General features: G+C 36.5%; 1 protein-coding gene across 13 annotated transcripts in view; it reads right to left on the bottom strand.

Moving 5' to 3' along the window:
* LOC113507882 (polyhomeotic-proximal chromatin protein-like) overlaps window positions 1-15,861 on the bottom strand; it is a 33,689-nt gene extending 17,828 nt beyond the window's left edge. For 10 of the 13 annotated variants that reach the window (XM_026890800.1, XM_026890804.1, XM_026890809.1 and 7 more), the window contains exons 1-9: window positions 15,571-15,860; window positions 7,490-8,162; window positions 7,173-7,340; window positions 6,723-6,911; window positions 5,157-5,297; window positions 2,449-2,574; window positions 1,651-1,751; window positions 738-885; window positions 136-226 (exon numbers count right to left, since the gene is read on the bottom strand). In XM_026890800.1, the coding sequence (XP_026746601.1) occupies window positions 136-226; window positions 738-885; window positions 1,651-1,751; window positions 2,449-2,574; window positions 5,157-5,297; window positions 6,723-6,911; window positions 7,173-7,340; window positions 7,490-8,162; window positions 15,571-15,605 (1,672 nt within the window). In that variant the 5' untranslated portion in view covers window positions 15,606-15,860. Of the gene's footprint in view, window positions 1-135; window positions 227-737; window positions 886-1,650; window positions 1,752-2,448; window positions 2,575-5,156; window positions 5,298-6,722; window positions 6,912-7,172; window positions 7,341-7,489; window positions 8,163-15,570 lie in introns of all 13 variants that reach the window. The other 3 variants (XM_026890807.1, XM_026890808.1, XM_026890813.1) reach the window with 1 other exon arrangement.
* Window positions 15,862-18,468: the final 2,607 nt, after the last annotated feature.

Raw genomic sequence — 18,468 nt, 5'->3', positions numbered from 1 at the left:
TTTATTATTATGTTAAAACTAATTATCAATACATAAATATTTTATTAAATTTGATACTTTTAACTGGTAATTATATTAAAACTTACGATGTTAGTAGAATATAGCGGAAAAAATACCAAGCAGTGTTAAACTTACCGGCTTGACCTTGCAGTACTTGCTTGCCCTGCGTGGTTAGCATGTGGGGGGCCAGTTGGTTACCCTGGAACGGCTTCCCAGCGGCGATCACCTACACAACAGGCCTCATGTTACCCACAGTCAATGACTAAGCCCTACCTCTAAAAAAACCTTCGAGAATGATCGATTGTATAAGCCACGTACGAACTGTCTGACGTACGCTGAATAAATAGGCTTCAGATTTCATTTAAACCTGCCTTCTAATATACAGAAAGCGACTGCATAATTAAACTGATTTATACTCAATGTCATTCTCCAGAATCGCCAATGTACGAAATGGTAATGTTGTGCTAATAGAGTGGCCAGCAGGGTAGCGATTTTCCTTATAGTGAGCGAACAATTGGATTGCTGTGAAATATTCAGAACACGTTGGATATTTTTTTTGTAACTAGATTTTATTGGTAAAAACCTCCAAATCGATCTACCTAATCGGAATTTTGTCCAAAGCTATAAGGTAAGATCAAATTTTCTATTTTTTACGGAATGCCTTTTCGGATACTTCACTTGCAATATTAATACGTGAGTTACGTCACGCGTGGTTTGATAACGAGTGTGGTGTATACCTGAATCTGCTGGGAATTGATGCCGGGGTGCAGGGCGATGTTGCCAGGCATCAGCAGAGGACCCTGGGCGTTGTACAGCTGCTGCAGATACGTGCTGTTCTGCAAGGGCTGCTGGATCACCTGCACGCGACTGTGGCCCCATTCCGCACTGGGTAATAAGATAAAATTAAAAAAAGCCCGAAAAATTTCTAACCCCCTATTAAAAGGTTTAACTAATTCTAATTTGGCAGTTCAAAAAACATTTACATATTATGCAAAACAAAGTAAATTCAAATTGATTAATCTGTTCGTGTGCTATGATGTCACAGACATACAGATAGACACGTCAAAATTACCAACACCCCTGATTTTAAACAGGAGTATTTTTCAAACAAATGGCATTTACGTAATAAAAGGTTTTAAAAGTGATTATTATTATAAGTGCCTTTAAATGGATCAAATCCAGATCATAAATATTTTCACAATTATATAAAACATTCTGCTTGCCAAAACATGTAAAAAAATTGTTTTAGGCCGCGTTCGATACGCCAATGATTCTTTATTATAAATTTGCCCATTTAGTTGAGAAGAATTTCATTCAAAGTTTTTACCTACAAAAATACAGTGCCTACGATGTTTAATTTAGCTCTTAAAGAAAATAGGGAGATAATTTGCCAAAACAGTTAAACTTTATTTACTAATATAGTTATTCGGGAGCTTAATCTAAAAAAAGCAGCAGTCGTATTTAGACCCGCTTGAGAATATTTATCAAAATGACAAAAACAACACAGAACTCTGTGTAAAAAAACTGGAAATAATTTGGGCTAGAAGATTTCAAAATCATCTGGGCCGCCTTTTGCTTAATTTCCCTAGACACCTAGTTGTACCAGATTTTTTCTAAAAATAATATTTCATTCTAGAATTTTCCATTAACCTGATTTGTTGCGGGTGCTGGGTGTTAGGCGGCAGGCTCTGTAGCGGCGGCATCGTAGAGATGCTCCCTGCTTGCTGCTGAATAGCACCTCCTGCTTGCGGCTGCTGCACAAAACGAAAATTACCCTGATAAACTACCCTTAAGAGAAGAATAACCATACCGACTATACGATATGGGACAAAGGTGAAGTTTAAAAAATATGTAGATATTATTCTTTTTTTCATTTAAAATAGTTCAAATTCAAACCTCTTTCGGTTCCGACGATGCCGGTGCGTTCGGAGATGCATTGCGAGGATACGTCTCGATTACAATGACGGTACCATTTTTAATAAAAATGTATTGAATCTTGATAATAAGCATGGTGCCAAAGTGGCGTCGTATTAGTCTGAATGCGGACACTAGACTAATCCTTCGCTCAGACGATTCAAATGAGGTAGGCAGCTGAATAATTTTAGTCTTTTAGGTGTTTGCGACATAAGGTGTAAGTCAGACTTTTTGGATACTGATTTAATTTTCAACCTTGCCAATATTTTTTTATACCGAAACCGAAAATAGTATTTTTTCAATAATTTTATGAATAGCCTGTAAATATCCTGCTGATAGACAAAAGCCTCTTCACATATTTCGAAGATTTGAGCATTGTCTACAATACACTTGTTAATGGTAGATTCGATTCTCTTATTTTTGAAACTTTCATCGAAACGGGACTTGCAACTCCATTAAGATCGTGAGATACTAAGAGAAGTTCCAGTAATATCTTTTTTTATAATTCCTTTGCTAGTACTGTGACGGTGTTACCTGGTGCGGCGCCATGCTGCTGGGCATCGAGGACACGACCGTGACTGTCTGGTGGTGCTGCTGCGATGGCTCGTGCTGGGCCATGCTCATCTGCTGCTGAACTACTTGAGATTGACCGTCTACTATCTGTAACAAATAAAACATAGCGTTTGTATTCACAGTCTTTTTTTAATTTAAAACGATAATAGCTTTTTTTGTTATGATGAAGGTTAATTGCGAAGACCAATCCGGATGTGTGAAAGCTTTAAACGAAAAATACACTTAAAGAATATTTTAATTTATTAAAAACGAGGATATCTCTGATTATGATTTTACTTTTAAAAATCTGGCTAAGTAATATAGTTCCAAGAATTCTTAAAAATGAAAAAATATCTTCATTTCTTATACTACATTCCTCAGCTATTCTTTAAGTGTGTACAAGACGTATCCAATTTTCCATGCAGCATCCAAGATTACCATGTCATACCTATGTATTAAAACCCAACAAGTATTAAAGTATTCAGAATGTTCTAGATCAGCGAGAACAGTTTCGTATTATTTATGCATTCAACATTAAAATTCGTTTGTCCCTGTCCCATATGTGGGTTGATTAAAAACTCATGGAGAAATTCTCGAACAATATGTTTTAAATTTCTAATGGTATTTGTGTAAAACGTGACATGATGAAATTTACAGTAGAGGCCTAAATTCATGTAGTTACAATTTCAAATCGCGCCCAAGCATGTTTTTTTGCAAGTCTCATTCATAATTCATTTTGTTTCAAAAGTGTTGTGTTGACAGGGTTCTTAAAATAAATTATTCAAATTCTAAAGGGATTCAGGTTGCCTACATAAAAAATATTTGTTATAATTTGAAGGATCTGTATATTTGCTTTTATCTTAATGTTTTTGTTTTAAATACTAGTCGTTAAATAATTTAACCCCATACGTTTATCAAAATAATTATGTTAGAGAAATATATACAGAGTTTTTTCTTGTTTCATTAATTTGCTTCAAAAATACCAAGTTTCAAAATATATATTTTTCCCATTACAGTTTTTTAATCCTTCGGGTTTAAATAAAGCAAAGAAATCATCTATAAAATAAAACTAGGGTGAAAGATTTTAAGAGATTTAAGCTTAAAATCTATAGTAGAATACTAATATATTGACAAGGAATAAGTAAATCAGCCCATTAGAGAATGAAAAGCGAGATAAGCAACAAAATAGATTAGATAAAGAGGTAGGTAATTATAAAATTAATATAATATAAAGAATAAAAGAACTGAACGAGGTTCGTAAAATAACTTCCATAGCCAAGTAATAACTTACTGTTAAACCGCAACGCAAAACAAAAATGGCGCCCGGATTACGTCTGTATGGTAGCTTCGAAACATATTCATAAATGGAGCTTTAAGCTTTACATAAACTATGAATGCTTCATCAATTCAAAATATACCGAACATGGGTAGGTACATTAAACCAACTCTGTAAGCTCTGAAACTCCAATTTTCAGTTGCACAACACGAAATGAACCGACGTGCATGAAATATCCGATGTTCCGCAAATTGGTATTGATAAAATGAAATGCGCAGGTGAGTGCGTGATGCTATAAATTGTTTACGGCAGCAGATTAAAGCTATGCCGTTCGATACGCCCCCCACCCCTGCGCCGAGCGAATTAACTGTGCTCAGTACGCCCGTGGGAATCAGGACACCGTTGCAATTTATTCACCTATACGAGCCTATATGTTTAGGCGCAGAGGGAACGCTAATAAATTCAACGTAGTCTGAGAGTACTACAAGTAGGTACTCGAATTGCAACCGGCGGAGTAATTAAATATACATGCTGATGTTTGAGGGACGAACGAAAGGGCAACGAGAACCCCGCTGAACAGGACTTGTTTGTAAATAGTTTGTTTCAAAAGTTGTCTCATTAGCGTAATTGGTGTGCGATCAATTTGGACTAAACTTTTTTGCTCATAATCCTTGCTGAAATTGTTGCGTTGCTGTTTTTGTAGTGTAAATGAGTAAATGAAATTATTTTTTTAATGTAAATCATTTATAAATAAACTGTAGTGGGTAGTGAACTTCATCTGGTTTAAAGAAATGTGTCTTATTACATAGCTTATCGAATGACAACAGATGCGAAAATCAATGTTGCGGTAATTATTATTCCGGTAATAGGACTTACTGTAGTGTTCAGGTGTTTTATGTTTTAATAGTATTGGACAACTAAAAAGGTACGTGTAAGGTGCTTAATCAAAACTTGAGTAAACAATTCGTAGATACTAATACCTATTATGAACAAGTTTCTTTGCGAATTGAGTTAAAGAATAATTTTACCATTAGGATTAGGGCAGGTAAGAAAAAATTCATCGGAGAGAAATTGGTAGTTTCTTGCGTGCGCTGCGGCAATGGCTAAGCTAACGAAAAAATAATGTATGATGGAATTCACTAAAAAATCGGAAAAAAGGAAGTCTAACTATAACGATGTTTGTTCTAAAACAACGCTTGTTTTCGAAGGCGTTTTTCTAATCTTTACAACGCGGACTAAGTCGCGGGCAGCAACTAGTTTCTAACACACACTCACCCCATAACTGACTCGATCATCACCTGAATGTTAAAAAAGGCGAATGATGCTGTTCAAAGCCATCGTCTAATTAGTTTAAAAGCAAATGTTAGCGTGTTTATCCGACTGCTTCTGAAGAAAGGTCTTTGTTTTTACTCACTTGTTGTGATTTAATCTCTCCGCTCATGCCGGTCTTCGAGTTCTTGTCGAACAGCAGGTTGACGTTGCTCTGCGGCGACGCCAGGAAACTTAGGTTAATCTCACCGATGCCAGGTACGTTGAATTGTTGCGTATGTAGCGGCTGGCAAAACAAACAATGGTTATTCAATCTTACGATGGATAAAGACAAAAGAAAGATATGATACTGTGATAGGTATATTGCGTAACTAGATATCGCAATACGTTGGTTAGAAGTCTAGCATATGTATCTAAAACGGGTAAGGTTTAGCAAAGGGCACCTACCAATAGTATCCTTCTTTACAAAACCCATTAAACCTATCTATTATTAAGCGAAGCGATCACTGTTCACATCATGTAAAATTTTCTAAAATTATTAGATACACAAAAATCGACCACTACGTATGCTTTCGAAAAGCGTCTTGAACAAAATTAAAAAATAGATCGTAAAAGATGTTCGAAACTCGATTTGAAATTTCGACATGCTTTTTTTTCTTAGAGCTCCGCGTTCCATGTGTTTTTTATTGGGGCTAAAAATAAAAAAACAATCCATCCAAATGTTTTGAGGACCAAAAGTGGACGCGTGATGTGGTAGCATCACACACCTAACAGTTGGCGGCAGAAAGAGGGCATTTATTTGTCAGAATATCTATGACCTTACTACATAGAAGCAATGATAGCCAAATGGTATGGCCGTTTGATTATTAAGTTAACCCGGCCCGCATCAATGTCTTATTTATGTTTAAATTATTATGTAATAGCTTTAAAAAGCGGAAAACCGATACATCTGCAAACTATAAAGGTTTGCGAGCGCTTTAAGCTTTGACACGATACTAGGTTATATCTTAAGTATATGAGGTAATTAAAACATAAGCTTAGATATATGTGTTTTTCATTAACATATTGATGCATTGTTTTGCATCATTGACCGCACGAAAGCCGAGTGCTACAGGTCACTATATCAAAGCCCACTATTCGCGGCTTGCTGCGAATACCATGGCGGCATGGAACAAGAATACAGACGCTTTTTTTAACGCCGTTGTTGCTTTTTTCTCTTTTTAATGTACTTACACATAGTGTTGCCGTTGCAAAAAATAAATAACTGAATGCTTGGGAGTTTTCTTTGCTCAAGTTTTTAACTTATACATTTATCGACTTAGTACTTTTAAAAATCCGTATTAAAAGGCGTAAATGCTAAATGAAAGAAGCTAAAATTATTTCATGTTTCCGAACGACTAGACAAGCGTAAGACAAATGACAGCTTAAGTGGCAGCACATCCTTTACTAGATTATAATACAATGGCAAAGGCTGTCATTTATACGGCCAAGCTGCGAATTTAGGGCAGAAGATAATTCCTAACCACTAAGTGAGAATACATATAGAAGTTTTATTCGATATATTTAATTACTTATTATAATGAAAAAAAAAGTTTAAAACACTTTGTTTTGCGTATATATTTCATTTTAAAGTTTTTATAATCTACGAATTAAAAATAAACTAATTGTATAAATATAATACGAATATCTACCGCAAGCTTACATTAAATACCTGCAAAAACTTCTGTTGCTGCTGTTGTTGATCCGACTGCTGCGAAACTTGCAATAACTCAGATTTTTGCTGCTGCTGTTGTTGTTGTTGCTGCTGCTGCTGCTGCTGCTGCTGCTGCTGCTGCTGTTGCTGCTGTTGCTGCTGCTGTTGTTGCTGCTGTTGTTGCTGCTGCTGGTATTGCTTCTGCAACTGATTGAGTAACAACAAAGTAAGTATTACTGCCAGGTTGACTACTTTTTTGTCTATCTAATATCATCATCAGCCTTGAATTACCCATTACTTAGCTTAGATTTCCCTTTTTTATAGCATTCTCTTCAGCCTCTTGCAATTATACTATAATATCCTATTCCTGCTTAACTCTTCGTTCTAAAATCGTTATAGCCAATGATTAAATGTTCATATCTTATATTTTATACACAACTAAGTAGTTAAATGTATGTACTAGCTTACCAACTCCTGCTGATCCTGCTGGTTCTTAATATGCTGTTGTATCACTTGCTGGTGCTGTCGCTGCAACGCCTGCTGTAGCGCCTGCTGTTGCTGCAACTGCTGGAGCTGCTGTTGCTGCAACTGTTGCAGTTGCTGCTGCTGCTGCTGCTGGATTATCTGCTGCTGGATCTGTTACAACAAGTATAGTTGTAGGTTTTGTTGGTAAACCATTTTGACAGTTAATTGTCATTTATATGTCAGTAGAAAATAGTTTAGTATAAAAAAGCAACGTTGTTTAGTGTAATTTAATTTACTGTAGACGTGATTCGTTTTCATACCTGTAACTTGTCATCTTCTTCTTTTTGTTGATTTCTAAATCGATATTCGTCGGATTGATTGTGATTATCAGGTTCTGATTTTGGAGCTTTTAAATCAGGTAGCCTTCGGGCTGTGGTGTTCTGTTTATCTAACGCCAATAATGTGTTCGCCGCTTCGTACTTATCTTCGAAAGTAATGCCAGCCTTCTCGGCAAGGGTCTCCAAGTACTGGAGCGGCCTCTTCGCCGGCTTTACTTGATTTTTTGTTTTCTCCGCCTGACTGCTACCCTGTGACTGCTTCGGCACAGTCTTTGTTATCGTAATACTGTTTTTATTACAATCATCTTTCTTTTCATTTTTAGGTTCTAACGTGAAATAGTTCTTGTGGTAGGTATTGTCCTTATCTTTCTCGCCGTTGATGTTACCGTTTTCTATTAATGTGATTGTAGTCGAGTTCGCGACTTTTATTGTTTTGTCTTTTGATTCTTCCTTGGACTGTACAGGTGGTCCCAACGTGTGTGTGGGAGAGAGCAACTGCTGAGCTGGTACATGCTGCGTCACCGAAACATTGGCGTTGGACCCGTCAGTGCTATGCAGAGTTTTGTCACCAGGTTTGAGTTGCTGCTGGTAACTAGGACTTTGCGGTTCTTTGTCCTGATCTTTTTTCTTTTGTATGTTGTCGAGGATTTCAGACCTAAAATGAAAAAATAAATCGAAACTTAGCCAAAGTGTAGGAAACATGGCAAAGAAATAATCATAGGGTAATTAGGTTGTGAGTGCAACACAGAAAACAAAAACAGTTTTAAAAATATATATTATTACTCCAAATGAATCGATGGATTTTTTTTAGCAGACAACCCATGTTTTAAAACACTATACCCGTTGAAAGTGTTACCAGTGTTAAATTAAATGTCAAATGTCAAAACAGAACCCAAACAAAATATTAGCCATTTAAGTCATTGAACAATTATCCTATAGTGTCATGTGTGTCCTGCAACATTATATATCTCAAAGCATGTTTGAGGAACGTGACCTCTTTCTATAGCACCTATCATTAAGTCTGTGTTAAGATCCGACTTTTATAACAACGCCTTATTATTTACTCATTAGGACAAAATATTTCCAAATTAATTACGTATATACCAGTAGTATTATTGAAAATGGTAAAAATCTTACAAAACCAATTATGAACGATGTAACTGAGAAAACAAGGCCGAGAGAAACAGACAAGAGTGTTGCCGCCGCGGCAGTCTTGAGGCGATATTATCTAAATTGAAAGTACTTCATCATCAACCAACCTCGAAGTAGCAATAATATTTAATATTACGCAGATAGCCGTCCAAGACTTGAAATACAATGTGTCTTATATTGTAGACGGGGTACGAGACGGAGATGGTAACATAGTATTAAGTTTGTAACATACCAAGAGTGAAGCTAAAACCATAGAATAAGGATAAAGAGATATCGAATGAAAATAAAGTATTTGGAAGGATTTTAATTAAATAATCAATATTGGTTACGATTTTTGCCGTTCGAAAGAACCCCAAAGAGTGCTTTTTGTTTTTGTTCCCGTATTTTTTCACATCCTTTTGTTTTACCCATTAAAATTTTCGATTACATGTTCCTAATTGTAATACTGATTCTGACAGCTGTTTCGCTTTTTTTGCGTCTGCGAGGTGTAGGTACATCGATGAAATGTAAGGCACAGAATAATGAACCGGAATGTTTTTAACGTGGACTATTGTGCTTGTACGGTCGACCGCAAGATCGAAATCAAATGCAGTTAAAGACTTTAATACGTTGTAACAGAGGTGTCGTGTACCAGTATTGTGCTGTTGACTGTACAGTAGAAAGTGAGCGAGCGATGACTAGAAGCCATAAGGTAATTTGCTATAACATTCCTGGGTGTACCTAGAAATATAAGTACGGGTAGGTTGTAAGAAGATTAGTATGTGTTAGTGTTCAGACAGCTTCAGACAGGCAAGCATGGTTTTAGCTTTAATTAAGTTATGAAGACCAATGTCATATCGATTGGACAGATGTTAAATAAATCTTGTTTTTACAATGTTTTTAATAACTAGAGTCTCTAGAAAGGGACCTTTAATTACGAGTTTTTGGATACAACTTTGCAGTTTCCGAGCGCTCTAAGCCAGAAGTGTATTAGTAGTAATAGTTTGATACCAAAATCTAAGAGCCATAAAATTTAGTTTGTGTTAGATAGTCCAGTTCCATTATTTCATGATTACATCCTATTTATCACGCTACAAATAAAAGCCAAATAGCGGGAAAACCCATAACGTAAAGCTACTATTTTTTGGATGTTTGGCACTGTCAGGTTATTAATCGGGATAAAAACTATCCTATATGTTAGGCCTGATTATAAACTATTTGTGTACCAAGTTTCGTCTAAATCGGTTCGGTGGTTTTTGCGTGAAAGGGGAAAAGACAATGTATACATGATGGCTTAAATTAATTATATTTTCGAAATGTAAATCAATTGTTTCTAATTTAACAAAGGGTCCCAAACAAAAGTGATGTATTTTGAGAAGCCAGTGCTATATAAAGAAGAACATTTTAACAACTTAGGTGCAAACATCATAATGGAATCACATTTAAGCACAGCTTGTGATAGGAAAATGCTATGTGTATTTAAAATATACCCTCTCTTAAATACTACCAAAGACAGCTGTTAATAGTTAATAATATGTAATTGCGTACTTATTAGTAATCTTCTAGTATTCGATTCTTACTACAACACCACGCGCGTTGTAACTTCCGAAAACAAATAAAATATCAATAGAGCGAGATAAAAGTATAAACGCATGGTATGTAAGACAGAGACGACGATATTTTATTGCTAGCTTCAACCAAGACAACGAAAGTACTTGTTGTACTACTACTGATACGGTCAGCAACAAAAGACTTAAACATCTATTTTTCTTAACAACTGTAAATGACCAAATTTAAACAAGTGGTTGACAGGCTATAAAATAACTTTTCACCTATTATAGTAAAGGCACATTAAACACCAATCCTATATTTCAAAGAAAAATAATGGTATTTGGTAAATTATTAACCGTTCTGCTCCTATCTGCACTGACGAGCAGGAGTAATCCATTCACTTCAAAAAGTTCATGTTATTAAAAATATATATTGAAAGGCTTCTCATTTAAACTTTTTCTTTACAAAAACTTTTTTTACAAGTCTGTATTGTTCTCCTCTTAGTCAGTACAAGGGGTCACCAGCTTTCAAAATACATGTCGTAGATCGACGTCTCTTACTTCCGTAGCGCAGTAGTTTTAAGACCCAAAGGAATTATCGTGATAACAGATTTTTTGTGGACACAATTCGTACCTACTCTTTTTTTATTAACCGTGATACCGAAGCAGCTGTTGTTGGATTATTTTCAGAATTTTGAATTTGAAAGTTTGCCTATAATACAATAGTCTATTTTTGGGTAATTAGTTCGAAACCAAACTTTCCAATATTTGCATTTACTTGGAATTTTTTTCGATGCCTACGTACTCAAGAATATGCTAGTTTTAATGTAAACTATCTTAATATTGCGGTCATAAGCGCCAATGAATACTGCGTTAGAAGGGATGTGTTGAATTTAAAGTATTTTTAATACCACTTTTATAATCGCCTACAAATACCGAGTTAATAGGGACTGTCTTTGTAGAAGGGAGACAGTAAATTTTACTCACTACACCTGAAGTTAAGGCCTCTCTTTTAAACAGCGGTAACAATTCCCAGACTTAAAGATGTACTGATGGGGTTCTTTATATCATAACAAAAGTTAAAACCACCACAGAAAACAAAAGAAAGTTGAAAATTTGAAGCCGGCTAAGTGACATTCTAAAACGTCTCTACATTCTTCTTGACCATGATAAAGACAGCATGAATCCTCATGTCAAGATCCTTCTTAACGGCTTCTTACAATACAAGTCCGATGCAATATGCCGATAGTTCTCATTCGGTCCTACGTTAGGTGATAATTAGGCAAATGGTAGGTTGTTTTAATTCCCTTTATAACAGATGATTGCAAAAAATAAAGATTAGTTATAAACCCAATCAAAAGTTTTCCCGGGATTCGTTTGTAGGCAGTTGTGTATCATCAAATGTCTTATTGAGTTCTATAATAATCAACCTATATAAAATGTTTATTGTTCGATAAGCATGTAATGATTTCGGACCAGAAACACGATGATTGCTCTAAATCCTATTGTTTTATTTATTTCCATACTACCTATATTCAATCCGTATAGAAAAGCCAGAGGCTTATTTGTCGGCTTTTTATTTTTACGTCTCGATTTCTCAAATTCGATGTTTTTGCCGTAAGTTTAGAACCTCACAATGGTATGGTATTTTAGAAAATTGTAGGACCTCAAACAATTTTATTACCTGACTAAGCCTTCATAATTTTCTCCTTAAAACTCTTACACGCCTAGAACTTAGTATTCTTAGTTCTCCTCAAATAGAAGTCAGTTACTTCTTCTTCGAATTGACAGTGACGTAATTTAGATTGATTAGATCGCTTCCAAACTAGTCTCACGTCCAAGACCTGATTTTATGGCCCTAATGATTATGCGTTTAGCCTAACGCTTCACGTCTCACATATCAATTCGAATATTCAAAAAGTTCACGCTTGGATGACGTTACGTTAACCGCTATAGTGTGATATTGTCGCATTGTGTGGAGGTCCACTCCCGTGCTGATAAGTGATACAGACATAAAAGCTAATTGTCAGGAAGCAAGTGCTCTACCATCATTATAATATTATCCACTTCGCACTTTACATGCAAACAAGGTACGCCAACCCATTCAGGTACTTGGTTAGGCAATCCTGATACAACCAGTGGTTTTCGACATAAACATTTTGGAATTAGAATTTCTCCTTCAAAGGGAACATGCTAACATGTACGTAGCCATGCGATAAGACGCATTATGTACACTTCGACAGGCTGAGAGCATTCGAGTGAGGGCGCAGGGTACTGACCCCCGTCTAAACGATGTTCCTTTTTAAAGACTAATCGATAGACATTTTTTTGCGACCAGATCTTTAATTATACACAATTAGAGCAAAATTTGTCGACAAACTTCTTTATTGTCGCTGGAAAAGTATACATCCTATTAATATCCTTTCGTGGCAAGTAACATAAGAGACTTGTGATAATTGCATTGATCACAAATGTAACCCTATAAAATCATTGCATCTCAACGATGTCTTCCTTCACATGCAAGAGTTAAGTGAGGAAATTGGGTTATTGTGAACTCGTAGGCGATGGACTGTCACTTCTAATTTACAATTTGCTGTAGTTAATATGACAATTGTATATAGCACTCGTGTTAACCCCTACATCCTTGCAATCTTGCCCAGTGTCCCTTGGGCGGGTGAATGCATCTGAGCAGAATTTTTTAACTAGATACCGTTGGCGATCGATACTTTGCCTATGTTTTAGCGTAGTGCAACAAATGAATCGTATGATAAATAGCTGGTATTTAGTTCGAAAGATAAATTCGGTGTTCTTTTTATCAAAGTATTTTGTTAAAAGGAAGTACAAATATGAGGAAGTCGTAACGTCCCTTGCTGTCATCGACCGTAGAACGAAAACGAATTCCTATTTTTATTTATTAGACTGTTCACCATCCATCCTACGTCTGTTTACAAACCATTCAAATAGATTTGTGAGTAATCAATTAATGTGTGTTTTCCTTATTAGTATATGTATATCATAAATGTCATACAGAGAGTGGCAATACATCGGGTCAGTGTAAAGGTCAAAATTCGCTTTAAATCCGCTACTAACCAATTACCATTTATGGAAATATTCATGAAAGCGACTTTAGAAATAATAGGTGTTAAAAATGTTTGAGTTCCCGCAAAGTATTGTGAACGCATGCCATTCAATCTGGCCACTTACACATTAATCTCGCATGCCGGCTGAGTTAAAGTTTCACAGACGCCATGAACTTTTATTCCATCGGTCGCGCGTAATTTCATTTTACGTAACTAATAATCACCGGTGTGCCGTGAGAAAAAACATAAAGCATTTGCTTAGGAACTAACTCTACCATGACATAATACGCATAAAGTAGAGATCTACAATACAACTTTAGACTCGTTTTGAAACCCAGAAAAACCCAGTTAGTGTAGATATAAATCGGTACTTGTATGGGTACAGGAAAAAGTCAAATTATGCGGTATAACGGTAAAGGATAATTGTGGTAATTTAGTAACCTTTAGGTCGGGACTCTCGCGAGTGATTGATATGTTTAACTGGAAGTCGCGAGCAAATGCGTCATAATTCGAAAATCGTGAGGAAAATAACGAGACAAATAAGTATTAAGGTTCAGATTTAAAACTATACGGAAGAATTAATCAAGAAATGTCCCTAAAAGGGCTTAAATCTCTTTTGGGCAAAGTGAGGACAGGTTGTGAGATACAGCCGCTTTTTCAAATTTTAATGGTATTTGATATGTCCATTTTTCCACATTTTATTTTATACAAGGATAGACTGAAATTTTTAAAAAGTGTCGGTGGTGAATTCGTGAGCCTAATTTCTGATTTAATTTTTCAAAAATCTTGTTTGCCATCTGGTAATCGATTAACCTCATAATAGGTTCTAGATGGCTATTCGAAAAGTAAATTAAGGGTTAACCTATTTTCTATTAATTTTCTACTTGATCCTTATCAAGAAATCTTTGACCTTTTATCGGACATGCATTCGACACATTAGTGATAAAGAGATACATTGTTGATTGGATGTTTTCTACAGGACGTAGACATGGTCTATTTTAACAAGCCTTTACTTTTTGTCAAATTAGGTAACTTTAGTTTTTATTTTCATTCATTTAAGCAATTTGATCACCGTTAATGTGTGAAGATATGTAAAATTTATTTTCCCAGTTATGAAAAAGACCATGTGTGCAAAATATTTGTGTTTGGTGGTTTTTTGTATATTTTGGTATTTGAACATTTGGGAAATCGTGTTTTGTTGGATTTGGGAGATGGGTACAATCAGGTCTAGGCTTAAATTACATACTTTTTTGTATACAAAAATGATAATAAGGCTAAAATGTGAAATGTTTACTTGAAAATATGAGGTCCAAAAACTTTACTTAAACTCTATCTAGTCAGGAACTACACTTTTGTTTACGTTCAAGTCAAGTCGACAAGAGTGAAGTCGACAGCGTAGGCATGAGAGCAAAACTTGTTGCGATCTTTGAGAGTTTGGTCGGGAGGCCTTTGAGGTGAAGCCAACAAGTCTCCGCGAAATGTAACTTTCTACATAGTTTCCGTACCGAGGACCAAGCTAGTGTCCATATTGTGTTTATTTACATGACACTATAGAAAGTTTTATAGTTTAGTGAAAATCAAACGTCACACAATGCAATATTATGTTTGTTATTGACAACCGAGCCATGCCACGTGTTTTGTTTCGTGTTACTTACCATCACTGCTAGAAGCATAAAGCTATACACCTATTTAGGGACAGACACCTAAATAAAAACGGTCCGTCTGGTATTATTTCACAAGGGGAAGCAAAAAATAATGAAAACGTGCGAGCGAGAGAGCGTTATGCGAACGCGTGTGGCATGATAAAGAAAGAGACCATAAAAGCCCACTAGGGGAGTCGGAGCGCGAACCGGTTCTGCATGTGTGCAGACAGACGGCGCTCTCCCCCCCCTCGGCTGTCGACCCTCGAGTGCGAGGGCCTCACAATGTCGGCTTTTCCCCGAAGCGTTGCAATAATAATAACCACAAAGCTCAACAATGCTTTACAACAAAGTCCCGGGACTGTTACAATTTATGCTAAACAATAGGACATTGCTGTACTTGTATATCAAGTTTTATGCTAATACATAATATTATTATGTTATAACTAGTTACAGTCACTGCAGGGAACCCTTTCTCCTTCACTTGTGCATAACGATTGGAAGTCAACTTCGTTCGCTAATATTGGCTCAATTTGTAGGAGTTCATTCCGCTGCGATGACGAACCATTGCCTAGCCGATATTGCTCACCACGTATAGCCACACGCGACGCACTCACTCACACCAGATCGCAATCATAAATTAAATAAATAACATAAAATACCTTTTGGTGTAAAAACCATAAGAACAACGTTCCATCGTTTCAAAATAAAAGGTTAACTGAAACGTAAGCGCCGTCCCATGCGGCAATGATTAAAAGAAAAAACAAACGAAAAGGTGAGGATCGAGACATTCGCACGGGTGAAAGTAAACACAACACTTATTATCGACGAAAACGACATACAAACACACTTTATCGATAGTCCGGTGCCCGTGTCATTGTAACAATAACCTTCTTTTCGAATGGCGAAACACGACTGCGGCTGTGTAATGTGCGCGCGCTACCGGCGCGCCGCACCCATGCCCCGCGCGGCCGCCACCCGCCCCGCGCCCCGCCGCCCCGCGCTCGCCGCCGCTCTCTATCACCCGTCGCCAATGGTACGCCCGCTGCCAGCCGCGCCTTGCCATTGGTCCAAACATTTTACGGCCGCTCCACAAACAAAACCGGTTGCCAAGAACGACTCGAAAGGGCGCGAGGGACGAAATTAGCGTATGCGCGATTATTATTATTGTTACCAGTTCTTTCTCTTTCTCTCTTCGTATCGCAGCCGAGATAGAGCAAGTAAAACATTAACTCGTTGCACCGTGCCTTTTTTTTCTTCACCGACCGTTTTTTTTAACAGTTGCAGTGTGGTTATAATTACTAACCTTAGTAGTGCAAGTAGATATATTATGTTGACCCCCAACCGTTTATTTGATCTCGTACAGGACTAAGGTCTAGTAATATTTAAACTTGTTTTACGATCAGCAAAAAAGTTTATGGTCCGCGGCCCACCACCGAACCGGTCTTGACTCTATCCTAATAGCGTAAGGGAATAAGTTAAATATTAGGTCAAATCCTCAAAGACCGTATGATATTCAAATTATTGTACCGTAATTTACAGTTCCATTTGCATTTTTTGGGTCGTAATCGTAACAGATTTTTTTCGCATGTCAGTCAAGCAAAAATGTCTGCTGTAGCGTAGAATTGTTAGGGGGCTTCAGTTTACAACCCCATGGCTTCCGCTCGTCATTGGGGTTTAGTCTCCCTTCTTTTAATATTTACAATGCCGGCTACCTACATGCATCCCTTCGACATAACTCTTTTTGTTATACATACTCTCCCCAAATCGAAAAGTTATGAAGCATGGCTCAGACATGGCTTTATTGTCAAGATTACCTATGTAGAGTAAGGCTGATATAAAAGGGTATTGCAATATTTATGCACTACACATGCTTCCTTAATACCTACCTTATTACTCTTAGATGGAAAAAGTCCTTTTGAAACTCCTCTGCTGTCCAAAGTATGAATGTTTTATAATCTCGAGAGCATCTATCATTTGAATGTAGATTTTGTATCACCGTGTAGACAAAATCCCAAATATTTTAAGCGGGAGCGTACTTTGTCCTGTTTTACCTCTAACTTTGGAAAAGTATCCATAAATCTGTTATTGTAATACTCACTGCTTATTTCTGGAACTTCAATGACTTTACTATAAGCAAATGCTCTATAAATAAAATAATTACAATTTACTGCTAATGAATCTTTGAGAAAAATGATTTAAATCTCTCTTCGTAATTTTAGTACCAATATGTGTCGTACGAGTGTCGAATTAAGCGCCATCTGTCGGTATATCGGATACGTAAAACTTGAGTTTACTAGCGCCCTCTACGAAGTAGGGTAAAGTTTTACCAGATAATATTATAAATAGACCCGTTACAAAAATTAATTAAATAGTAAATTTACTAAATGCGATTTATTAGTGAAGTTGTGTTTTAAATAAAATGGGTAAAAAGAACGAACTTGATCTAAAGATGAAGTATAATCTGTGGTGGTTATCATGTTGAATTCACATGTCTATAAAGTCGCTTTTTCATTGACATGCCGATAAAGACCGACTTATCTACACAAAGGAGACACTAGAGTTTCGACGCAACTGAGGCAGTTTTTTCAACTCTACATGAACTGTCACAAGGTCCATTTTACAGCGTGCTACTTAAATATTAGTTCAGGTAACACGCACAGTTATGTCATGGTGTATGTAAAAAATATTTACCGCGCCATAATCCACAACTTGTTGTCTATTTCTAAAAATATTGGGTAATTAGGATGCGATGGAGGCACGCTGATGGCCGAAACCATAATGAATTCCAAGCTTCGTAGCAAGCCCCATTGAAAATTAACCTTTATTGCTAGGAGCATGGGGTATGAATTGCGAAAAATTAAAAATATAACAATTTGTGCAGTTAATTTCAGTCCAGGGGTGCTGGGAAGGCGTCGCCAGGACCCTCTATAAATTACGAGACCCTCTTCAAACGAAATGCTTGTATATAAAACTGTATAGCTATGGATATGTTATTGCACTATAGGGATCCTGTGGACACGAGAATAGATTTTTTGAATTATAAATATAGGTGAGGGGACATCGATTTAACGATTTTGATGTCACTAACTTAATGGGGTGTTGAGTACTGTGCAGCAAGGTTGCTGATCAGACGGTGTTGCATTTTGTTGGAAAATTGTTTGGATGTGTTGATGTTCCATTGTTGCCGAAGTTACATAAAGAATTATGAGCTTAACGGTTACATTTGTGGGTCTGTGGTTTTGGAGCTGACATATTTGTAAACTGGTTTTATTTCTACCTTTGTTTACCAATATGGATTTATTTTAAAATAAATAAATCTTCTACTTAAGTTCTTCAAGAACGCAATTTCTTTAAGTATTTACTTTATTTTGCATCATGGCGAAGAAGAAAGAGAGAGCTATATGGATGGAAATCTCCATCTCTTTCCTGCAATAGAATAATACATTACAAAATGGTTTCGTGTTTTTTTTAATCTCTCTACCTACATATCTGAAGCGTTCTGATTCGCTACCGTGTTTGTAAACAGGATGGATGCACTACAGCTGCTCATTGCTTGA

Source organism: Trichoplusia ni, unplaced genomic scaffold (genome assembly GCF_003590095.1).
Source record: "Trichoplusia ni isolate ovarian cell line Hi5 unplaced genomic scaffold, tn1 tig00003437, whole genome shotgun sequence".
Classification (NCBI taxonomy): domain Eukaryota; kingdom Metazoa; phylum Arthropoda; class Insecta; order Lepidoptera; family Noctuidae; genus Trichoplusia; species Trichoplusia ni.
This window is presented reverse-complemented; position numbering and strand designations above follow the sequence as displayed.